Here is a 12,028-nt window from a genome sequence, read left to right as displayed (position 1 = left end):
GGTAGCAAAAGGTGAAGCTATAAGAAGGAAGGCCTTGAAGCATTCTCGATGGCTATAAAAAAAAACCTGGGATTCAAAAGGATCTGGAGGGCTTCCTTGGTGGCACAGTGGCTAAGAATCCACCTGCCAAGCTCTTTGGTGGGGCTAATGGTGGACCTTGGGAGGGCTCACGCCAAAGAGTACTTCCCAGAATTTCTGCTGCCAGTTCTTTGTCCACATGGTGAGCCACAGCTACCCCCTGCCTCTGCAGGAGATGCTCCAACACTAGCCACCCAGTTTCCAGATATATGCAGGTCAATGGACTGACTCAGCCTGACCTCCTGGCACATCCCCCTGGGGGTCTGTGCCATTGGTCAGCACTTCGCTCTGAAGGAGGTGGGCTCACCATCAGTCTAGGTGTGTGTAGTGGAAATCAGGACAACCATCCTGCCACAGGTACATGTGGCTGACAGGGCCTTGGTGCTCCGGCCGGGTGTCAGGCCTGAGTCTCTGAGGTGGGAGAGCCAAGTTCAGGACACTGGACCACCAGAGACCTCCCGGCCCCATGTAATATCAATCGACAAGAGCTCTCCAAGAGATTTCCGTCTCAACATGAAGGCCCAACTCCACTCAAGGACCAGCAAGCTCCAGTGCTGGACACCCCATGCCAAACAACTAGCAAGAAAGGAACACAACACCATCCATTAGCAGAGAAGCTGCCTAAAGTCATAATAAGTTCAGATACCCAAAAACACACCAAGGGACGTGGTCTTGCCCACCAGAAAGACAAGATCCAGCCTCATCCACTAGAACACAGGCACTACTCCCCTCCACCAGGAAACCTACACAACCCACTGAACCAATCTTACCCACTGGGAGAAGACACCAAAAACAACAGGAATTATGAACATGCAGCCTGTGAAGAGGAGACCCCACAGTAAGTTAAGTAAAATGAGAAGAAAGAAATACGCAGCAGATGAAGGAGCAAAGTAAAAACCAACCAGTCCAAAAAAATGAAGAGGAAATAGGCAGCCTTCCTGAAAAAGAATTCAGAGTAATGATAGTAAAGATTATCCAAAATCTTGGAAATAGAATGGAGAAAATACAAGAAACGTTTAACAAGGACCTAGAAGAACTAAAGAGCAAACAAACAATGATGAACAACAAAATAAATGAAATTAAAAATTCTCTAGAAGGAATCAACAGCAGAATAACTGAGGCAGAAGAACGGATAAGTGACCTGGAAGATAAAATAGTGGAAATAGCTACTGCAGAGCAGAATAAAGAAAAAAGAATGAAAAGAATTGAGGACAGTCTCAGAGACCTTTGGGACAACATTAAACGCACCAATATTCGAATTATACGGGTCCCAGAAGAAGAAGAGAAAAACAAAGGGACTGAGAAAATATCTGAAGAGATTATACTGGAAAACTTCCCTAAGATGGGAAAGGAAATAGTTAATCAAGTCCAGGAAGCACAGAGAGTCCCATACAGGATAAATCCAAGGAGGAACATGCCAAGACACATATATATCAAACTGTCAAAAATTAAATACAAAGAAAAAATATTAAAAGCAGCAAGGGAAAAGCAACACATAACATACAAGGGAATCCCCATAAGGTTAACAGCTGATCTTTCAGCAGAAACTCTGCAAGCCAGAAGGGAGTGGGAGGACATATTTAAAATGATGAAAGGGAAAAACCTACAACTGAGATTATTCTACCCAGCAAGGATCTCATTCACATTTGACTGAGAAATACACCTTTACTGACAAGCAAACGCTATGAGAATTCAGAACCACAAAACCAGCTTTACAACAAATGCTAAAGGAACTTCTCTAGGCAGGAAACACAAGAGAGGGAAAAGACCTACAATAACAACCCAAAATAATTTAAAAAATGGTAATAGGAACACACATATCAATAATGACCTTAAATGTAAATGGATTAAACGCTCCCATCAAAAGACACAGACTGGGGCTTCCCTGGTGGCGCAGTGGTGGAGAGTCCGCCTGCCGAGGCAGGGGACACGGGTTCGTGCCCTGGTCCGGGAGGATCCCACATGCCGCAGAGCGACTGGGCCCAAGAGCCATGGCCGCTGAGTCTGTGCATTCAGAGCCTGTGCTCCGCAATGGGAGGGGCCACAACACTGAGAAGCCGGTGTACCGCAAAAAAGAAAAAAAAAAAAAAAAAGGACACAGACTGGCTGAATGGATATAAAAACAAGACCGGTATATATGCTGTCTACAAGAGACCCACTTCAGACCTAGGGACACATACAAACTAAAAGTGAGGGCATGGAAAAAGATATTCCATGCAAATGGAAATCAAAAGAAAGCTGGAGTACCAATTCTCATATGAGACAAAATAAGACTTTAAAATAAAGACTATTACAAGAGACAAAGGACAGTACATAATGATCAAGGGATCAATCCAAGAAAAAGATATAACAATTATAAATATTTATGCACCCAACATAGGAGTACCTCAATACACAAGGCAAATGCTAACAGCCATAAAAGGGGAAATCGACAGTAACACAATAATAATAGGGGAGTTTAACACGCCAATTTCACCAATGGACAGATCACCCAAAATGAAAATAAATAAGGAAATACAAGCTATAAATAGCACATTAAACAAGATGGATTTGTTATTTACAGGACATTCCATCCAAAAACAACCTAATACACTTTCTTCTCAAGTGCTCATGGAACATTCTCCAGGATATACCATATTTGGGGTCACAAATCAAGCCTTGGTAAATTTAAGAAAATTGAAATCGTGTCAAGTATCTTTGCCAACCGCTTTGCTATGAGACCAGATATCAATTACAGGAAAAAAACAGTAAAAAGTACAAACACAAGAAGGCTAAACAATATGCTACTAAATAACCAAGAGATCACTGAAGAAATCAAAGAGGAAATCAAAATATACCTATAAACAAATGCAGCAAAAGCAGTTCTAAGAGGGAGGTTTATAGCAATACAATCTCACCTCAGGAAACAAGAAGAATCTCAAGTAAACAACCTAACTTTAAACCTAAAACAATTAGAGAAAGAAAAACAAAAAAACCCCCAAAGTTTGCAGAAGCAAAGAAATAAAGATCACATCAGAAATAAATGAAAAAGAAATGAAGGAAACAATAGCAAAGATAAATAAAACTAAAAGCTGGTTCTTTGAGAAGATAAACAAAATTGATAAACCATTAGCCAGACTCATCAAGAAAAAATTGGAGAAGACCTAAATCCACAGAATTAGAAATGTAAAAGGAGAAGTAACAAACGACACTGCAGAAGTACACAGGTTCATGAGAGATTACTACAAGCAACTATATGCCAATACAATGGACAACCTGGAAGAAATGGACAAATTCTTAGAAAAGTACAACCTTCTGAGACTGAACCAGGAAGAAATAGAAAATATAAACAGACTAATCACAAGCACTGAAATTGAAACTCTGATTAAAAATCTTCCAACAAACAAAAGCCCAGGATCAGATGGCTTCACAGGCAAATTCTATCAAACATTTAGAGAAGAGCTAACACCTATCCTTCTCAAACTCTTCCAAAATATAGCAGAGGGAGGAACACTCCCAAACTTATTCTATGAAGCCACCGTCACCCTGATACCAAAACCAGACAAAGATGGCACAAAAAAAGAAAACTACAGACCAATATCACTGATGAACATAGATGCAAAAATCCTCAACAAAATACTAGTAAACATACTCCAACAGCATATTAAAAGGATCATACACCATGATCAAGTGGGGTTTATTCCAGGAATGCAAGGATTCTTCAATATAGGAAAATCAATGTGATGCGCCGTATTAACAAAGTGAAGGATAAAAACCATACGATAATCTCAATAGATGCAGAAAAAGCTTTCGATAAAATTCAACAGCCATTTATGATAAAAACTCTCTAGAAAGTAGGCAGAGAGGGAACTTATCTCCACATAATAAAGGCCATATATGACAAACCCACAGCCAACATCGTCCTCAATGGTGAAAAACTGAAACCATTTCCACTAAGATCGGGAACAAGACAAGGCTGCACACTCTCACCACTATTATCCAACATAGTTTTGGAAGTTTTAACCACAGCAATCAGAGAAGAAAAAGATATAAAAGGAACCCAAATCAGAAAAGTAAAACTGTCACTGTTTGCAGATAACATGATACTACACATAGAGAATCCTAAAGATGCTACCAGAAAACTACTAGAGCTAATCAATGAATTTGGTAAAGTAGCGGGATACAAAATTAATGCACAGAAGTCTCTTGCATTCCTACACAATAATGATGAAAAATCTGAAAGAGAAATTAAGGAACTGCTCAAAAAGAATAAAATACTTAGGAATAAACCTAGCTAAGGAGACAAAAGACCTGTTTGTAGAAAACTGTAAGACACTGATGGAAGAAATTAAAGATGATACAAATAGATGGAGAGATACACCATGGTCTTGGATTGGAAGAATCAACACGGTGCAAATGACTACACTACCGAAAGCAATCTACAGATTCAATGCAACTCTTATTAAACTATCAATGGCATTTTTGAACAGAACTGGATAAAAAATTTCACAATTTATATGGAAACACAAAAGACCCCAAATAGCCAAAGCAATCTTCAGAAAGAAAAATGGAGCTAGAGGAATCAGGCTCCCTGACTTCAGACTATACTACAAAGCTACAGTAATCAAGACAGTATGGTATTGGCACAAAAACAGAAAGATAGATCAATGGAACAGGATAGAAAGCCCAGAAATAAACCCATGCACATATGGTCATCTTCTCTTTGATAAAGGAGGCAACAATATACAATGGAGAAAAGACAGCCTCTTCAATAAGTGGTGCTGGGAAACTGGACAGCTACATGTAAAAGAATGAAATTAGAACACTCCCTAACACCATACACAAAAATAAACTCAAAATGGATTAAAGACCTAAATGTAAGGCCAGACACTATCAAACTCTTAGAGGAAAACATAGGCAGAACACTCTATGACATAAATCACAGCAAGATCCTTTTTGACCCACCTCCTAGAAAAATGGAAATAAAAACAAAAATAAACAAATGGGACCTAATGAAACTTCAAAGCTTTTGCACAGCAAAGGAAACCATAAATAAGACCAAAAGACAACCCTCAGAATGGGAGAAAATATTTGCAAATGAAGCAACTGACAAAGGATTAATCTCCAAAATTTACAAGCAGCTCATGCAGCTCAATAACAAAAAAACAAACAACCCAATCCAAAAATGGGCAGAAGACCTAAACAGACATTTCTCCAGAGAAGATATACACATGGCCAACAAACACGTGAAAGAATGCTCAACATCATTAATCATTAGAGAAATGAAAATCAAAACTACAAAGAGATATCATCTCACACCAGTCAGAATGGCCATCATCAAAAAATCTAGAAACAATAAATGCTGGAGAGGGTGTGGAGAAAAGGGAACACTCTTGCACTGCTGGTGGGAATGTGAATTGGTACAGCCACTATGGAGAACAGTATGGAGGTTCCTTAAAAAACTAAAAATAGAACTACCATATGACCCAGCAATCCCACTACTGGGCATATACCCTGAGAAAACCATAACTTGAAAAGAGTCATGTACCACATTGTTCACTGCAGCACTATTTACCATAGCCAGGACATGGAAGCAACCTAAGTGTCCATTGACAGATGAATGGATAAAGAAGATGTTGCCCATATATACAATCAAATATTACTCAGCCATAAAAAGGAAATGAAATTGCGTTATTTGTAGTGAGGTGGATGGACTTAGAGTCTGTCATACAGAGTGAAATAAGTCAGAAAGAGAAAAACAAATACCATATGCTAACACACATATATATATATGGAATTAAAAAAAAAAAAGGGTCTGAAGAACCTAGGGGCAGGACAGGAATAAAGACGCAGACGCAGAGAATGGACTTGAGGACACGGGGTGGGGAAATGGTAAGCTGGGACGAAGTGAGAGAGTGGCATGGACATATATACACTACCAAATGTAAAACAGATAGTTAGTGGGAAGCAGTTGCATAGCACAGGGAGATCAGCTCCACGCTTTGTCACCACCTAGAGGTGTGCGATAGGGAAGGTGGGAGGGAGATGCAAGAGGGAGGGGATATGGGGATATATGTATATTTATAGCTGATTCACTTTGTTATACAGCAGAAACGAACACAACATTGTAAAGCAATTATACCCCAATAAAGATGTTGAAAAAAAAAAAAGGATCCGCCCTCCCATGCAGGCGACACGGGTTCGAGACCTGGTTTGGGAAGCTCCCACATGCCACGGCGCAACTAAGCCCGTGCGCCACAACTACTGAAGACCTTGTGCCTGGAGCCCGTGCTCCGCGACAAGAGAAGCCCCTGCTCCGCGACAAGAGAAGCCCCTGCTCAATGCAACTAGAGAAAGCCTGCGGCAGCAACGAACACACAATGCAGCCATAAAGAAACAAATAAATAAATTTATTTTTTTAAAAAAAAGGATCTGGAACCCTAACAACAACACAAAAGCTTACTTTCTAAACGCAGTTTTTCGTAACATAATTTCATAAAAGCAGCATGAAAATCAGGCATTTGCAAGCATTCTTTGTACTCCTTGGGAATTAGATGAACAAAAAAGGTAGCTCATTAATGGAGAAAGAGTCATTGTACAGCAAACAGATAATCAGAATTATATTAAAATTTATGTATAAATTATATAACATAAATTAAAATTATATTTATTGTCTAGGTGAACTTTACCTTGCTATATCTAAGTATAATTTATTTTATAGGGTGTCCTCTAATCCCATATATAACAAACTAATCTCATTTTCCTGGTGACTTTATTTACAATTTTCTGGGTGTGTTACCATTTATCTTTAATTGGCTTCAAGGTTGCTCATAAATATTTTACCTCATGTTTTTTCTGCCCTGCTCACTTCTCTGTCGAATAGTTAAATACACTAAAGGAGTTCACTGTATAATGGAATCTTATATTTATTCCTTTTATGGAAAATCATTTACAGTGCAAATAACCATTCCAAATTATTAAGCCTAAAATTTCTAAATACTGTTATATTGGCTTTTATTCTCTGCAGAAGCAGAGCCAGTTACTGGTGAAGCTTGAAGAACATATTAAAAAAGAACCCCCAAAAGTTAATACTCTGGGGAAATTTCCTGGTTATATCAATAATATGTTAACTTTCTGTCTTAAATTACTGTCATAATGCACCTCATCATTCCATATGCCTAGAAGGACAGTTACCATACTTCTAGATTGTCCAGAAATGTTCTGGGTTATGATTAGTGCTTTGGAATAATTATTAATAGCATCCTTGTCACTCTGAAAAGCATCACAGTTTGTACAGGAAGTATTATGGTCACACTACATATAGGGAAATATGGACTCATCACATGCAAGTACCATTTATCCTACTATATGGCATGTATCTCAAATACACAAGGTATTTTTTCACTTGAAACCAATGACTACTAAAAAGGAAAGAAAAACTAGTTTAGGCAGATCTCTTAATCTCCATCATTTCACCTATAATTCCCATATAAAAGAGGACTACTAGTCCATGGACTACAAACCTCTCTCAATTCAACATTTTAGAATCCTATTACTAAAATGTTACTATTTAACATCCTAGTAAAACAAAGGAATAGGAATGATTTTCAATTCAGTTAATTCTAGTTAACTGATCAGTAATCATCTATAAGCTGGACTTATTCTACTTTATGATTTCTAAGGTCTCTTTCAATTCAACTTTTTATGAGTCTAAAATATTACTGAAACACACATTACAGTAAAACAAGAGGAATTCAGAATAAGACAATCAGAATCCCACCGTATTGTAAGAATATGGCTTTAATAAGCATTCAGCTCCAGGTGTACACAAGAAACCCTTAAGTATGATTTGCAGTTGTTTTTGCAGCTGACAAGAATGCCACAGAGGAGAACTGGGAAATATATTTTAATGTTCTTGTAACACTTTAGTAAACAGCAGCAAACACATGAAACAGCAGTACCACTTGAAATACAGAGCAGTAATACACATCACAAATTATTGCTTTATATAGAAGATGAAACTGTGTAAAACTAACTACTTATGGATTTTAATATATCAAAAAGTAAAGTCCTTGGGCTTTCAGAGATCTAAAACATTTTCTTTCAATTAATAATCAACTTAAAGCAGCCTGATCATCATATTCCCTAAACTTTTCAGCAGTTTAAATAGTATATATGTGTCTCATCCCTATCAAATTTTGAAATTACTGTTGCTGTTAAAGTCAAATTTTTAAATATGACTTGATTGTTGCAAAATACTTTTAATTCCATTTCTTTAAAGCCTAAAGGGCTAAAGATTTAATTTGAATCGTCTACCACAAGTGTGATATTTATTAAGTACTTAGTGTTTTACCTTAAACATTCACAAACATCTGTATTTTACTCCATAATATATCCACACTTGCTTTGTTAAGAAAATAATGCTTTAAACCCTTACTATGGAAAGTGTGGTCCCTGGACTTCTGGTCCAGAAGCATAAACATCACCTAGGAGCTTGTTAGAAAGGTAGCATCTCAGACCCCAACCCAGAGCTACTGAATCAGAACTGGCATTTTAAGAAGATCCCACGTAATCTGTATACACATTTAAAACACTGTTCTTAAATTCTTAAACACGTCCTTTAATCAAACGCAACTCTCCAACTGGTTTTGTTTCTGACTTTATTCTTTCTCTATCTGTTCCCAACTCACTTAAAAGATACCGGGAATTCCTTCACCACTTTACCACTTTTCTGGCTTTGCTTTGCCCGAACGCCACTCTTTCCACTAAGTTCTTACATCTCTCTCTGATTTTAATTTTCTTATAGACTGCCTGTTTGTCTCTCTATTCCTCATTCCTACAGAGTTTCTCCAGCACTTTCAAACTTGAGCATACAGTCTCAAGTTTTTCTTCTTCCTGGACATTCCAATACAAACCAAAAATACTCTTTCCCCAAGTAAAGTTCAGGGTCCTAGATTTCCAGATTTTCGCCACCCTTTTTGCAACTCTGTTCCCAGTCACTTATAAGCCAACAAGTTTGTTCATTCAGGGGGTCTTTAGGTTTAGTTTGCCATTCCCCCAATGTCATACCAGCAGTAGGAAATACAGTTCTAATATCAAAGAACATTTAAGTGGGCAAAACAAAGTTCACTTGCGCAAACAGATTTAGACAGATAATATGTTATGGATGTTAACTGTTTAATTGATAAACTGACATGGAAATGTCACATGGAATTACTACTGTGGATTTGTACAACTACTAATTTACATCTAAATTCATATTTTTCTTTCTCCTTAAATAACATAATTTTCAAACAAGATAAAACTAATGGTTTTAATAGCCTGACAATGTTCATGAACTGTTTAAATAATATAATGTGGTTTTTTTTTTTTTGGCCATGCCACACAGCTTGCAGGATTTTAGTTCCCTGACCAGGGATTGAACCTGGGCCTTCGGCAGTGAAACCACAGAGTCCTAACCACAGAACTGCCAGGGAATTCCCTAAATAATATAATTTAAAAGGCATGGGCAAAAATTCAAGAAAAAAAAAAAGCAACAATAAAAAGTATGTAGTATTACAATGCAATACTATAAAATTTTAAAAATTGCTAGCCTATATTCAGTGTTAATCCACACCTGCATACATATTCCCACAAAAGGTAGAGTACTGATTCCATAATCATAAAATCAAATCCATGGAGGCAGGGAATTCCTTGGTGGTCCCAGTGGTTAGGATGCAGGCTTTCACTGCCGTGGACCCTGGTTCAATCCCCGGTTGGGGAACTAAGGTCCCACAAGTCACGTGGCACAGCCAAAAAAAAACCAGAAAAAAAAAAGACAAAGAAAATATCCATGGAGTCAGATTTGTAAGAAACAGGCTTGTCTTCATTTGATTAAAAAATATCATTAATTACAATGAATTAAACAATTTTATTTAAAATGTAATCTAATGTTAAAACAAAATAAAGAATTATGTTAAAAATTTACCTCACTTTCAAGAAAGAAAAGAACCAGCATCCTAATAAGGTTCCCATTTGGACTGTTCCTCCCCCTCCTCTTTGCTAATGCTTCTTCTGCTTGTGGGTCATGTCTGCTAAATAGCCTGGAAATAAGTAACAAAACAAGAACTTTACAAATTTACATGGATATGAATTTTAGTCTTTTCCTTCAATGTATAAATTATTTCAGTGTTAAAAGAAGAAAACAGTATTAGAGATCAGGTTACTGATTTGTTTCAACACAAGTATGTAACTGATGTTTTTATAGGTCAAAAAAGTGGTTAGATCTAAACAATTTCATACAGTTCAACTATACATAAAGTGTAAAAGAAAGCTTTTTTTACTGATGGCTAATCAATGTTCAAATCTTTATGAAAAACATAAACTTTTTATTCTCTATGACAGATACTAAAGTATGTAATTTTAAATAGAGTTCTATTTTCTTAAATATCCATTTTACAGTCATGTAATTGTAGAATTTAACCAAAGGCTCCAGCAATAATGGTAAAAATTCAGACTTTTAATCATGATTTACTTCTTCCACTATCTTCTGTTTACTAACCTATTACCTAGAAACAGTATTCAACAACCCAACAGTATTGAGTAAAATGAAAGAAACATTAAATTTATAAAAATACTACTTAGTGGCAAAACTTCTAGAATATGGCAAAGAAATGACTTGAAAATTTTAATTTGCTAAGAAGACTTATTCTAACAAAACTTAAGGACTACTCAAGGTGCCTTACTCCCAGGTATTGCTCCAGGTAAAAGGGATATAATACTGAACAAAGAAAAAATCCCTATTCTCATTGAGCTCTCACTCTAGTGGTTGGAGATAAACAGTAGATCAATATATACCACCTCAGGTGTTACAAGGAAATACAACGGTCTAGGAATAGGAATATAGAGTGCTAGTTTAGACATGGAAGTCATAGTAGGCCTCTCAGATGAAAGGCTAAATAATTGAATAAAATAAGAAAAACTTCATGTGACATAAAATATAAACCAATTTCAAGCAGAAAATGAGTATTGAGAAACAGTATTTTTGGAGGGAAGGGGAAAGTATATGGCGGGGGTATAGAAGACTAGAGTATTATCTTGAAGCTATATCTGCACAGCTATCAGACTGGTTTAAGAGAAAGCTTATTTGGGTGGCTTTCAGAGGTGGGGGGCAAATGGAAAATATGAGGGTCCTTTACACTAAAATGTACAAATTTAAATAACTGCATTCACTGTATATAAGGCACTGAGTAATTAGCTTAATTTTTCTAATATTAAAATGTAGAATTTTCAATGACATTAAAACATTCATTTCAGATACATTTTACCATTTTTTGGATGCTTGGTATAGCTTAATACACTAGACTAAAAAACAGACTAAGTCTATGTGCATGCACACATTTTTTTTTTTTTTTAAACTTTATCGTGGAATTCTGGGGCTAGTCTACAGTTTACTTGTTAAGATTTTAACAGATCACAATATTAAATGGTGGGAAAATGCTGAAAGAGATCATTAAGAATCAAAAGTTCTCAAACTGAATATTTTCAGGGCAGGGGCATAAAACAAGCTTATGAAGTGAAGCTTTCATTTGCATAGGAATTGACTTCCTTTCCACAAAGAAATAAAAAATAATGGCAGCTTACATTTGTCAATTTTTACGTAAAATATTATAATTTAAAATTCTTTAGCAAGTGTTTCAACCTTACAAAAACACAATACAAATAAAATTAAATATATCCAAAGGCTCTTTCTGATTACAGTGCTGCCAGTTTATGGCCTCTATTCTGTAGCTGACCAGCCTTTTTAGTCTATCTTTTCTTTGAAACTATAGAAGCAATAATTCTTTCTAAAAAAACACAAAGCTTTTTGAAAAGTTAAGTAGAGAATAGAGTAGAATTTATTACTAGAATACAATAAAAAAGGAAGGGAAGACTACAGTATACCCTTGATATTTGTGATAGACAACACCTCAAGATAAATATGGAAATAGCA

General features: G+C 36.5%; 1 protein-coding gene across 4 annotated transcripts in view; it reads right to left on the bottom strand.

Moving 5' to 3' along the window:
* The window catches only part of STAG1 (stromal antigen 1), a 434,108-nt gene that overhangs the window by 81,870 nt on the left and 340,210 nt on the right, over positions 1–12,028 (bottom strand). For all 4 annotated transcript variants that reach the window (XM_029214246.1, XM_029214245.1, XM_029214243.1 and 1 more), the window contains exon 14: positions 10,025–10,139. In XM_029214246.1, the coding sequence (XP_029070079.1) occupies positions 10,025–10,139 (115 nt within the window). The remainder of the gene's footprint in view (positions 1–10,024; positions 10,140–12,028) is intronic.

This window comes from Monodon monoceros, unplaced genomic scaffold, assembly GCF_005190385.1.
Source record: "Monodon monoceros isolate NGI ecotype Baffin Bay Population unplaced genomic scaffold, NGI_Narwhal_1 Super_Scaffold_11, whole genome shotgun sequence".
Classification (NCBI taxonomy): Eukaryota; Metazoa; Chordata; class Mammalia; order Artiodactyla; family Monodontidae; genus Monodon; species Monodon monoceros.
Note: the sequence above shows the minus strand (reverse complement) of the source record. Positions and strands in the feature narration are given on the sequence as shown.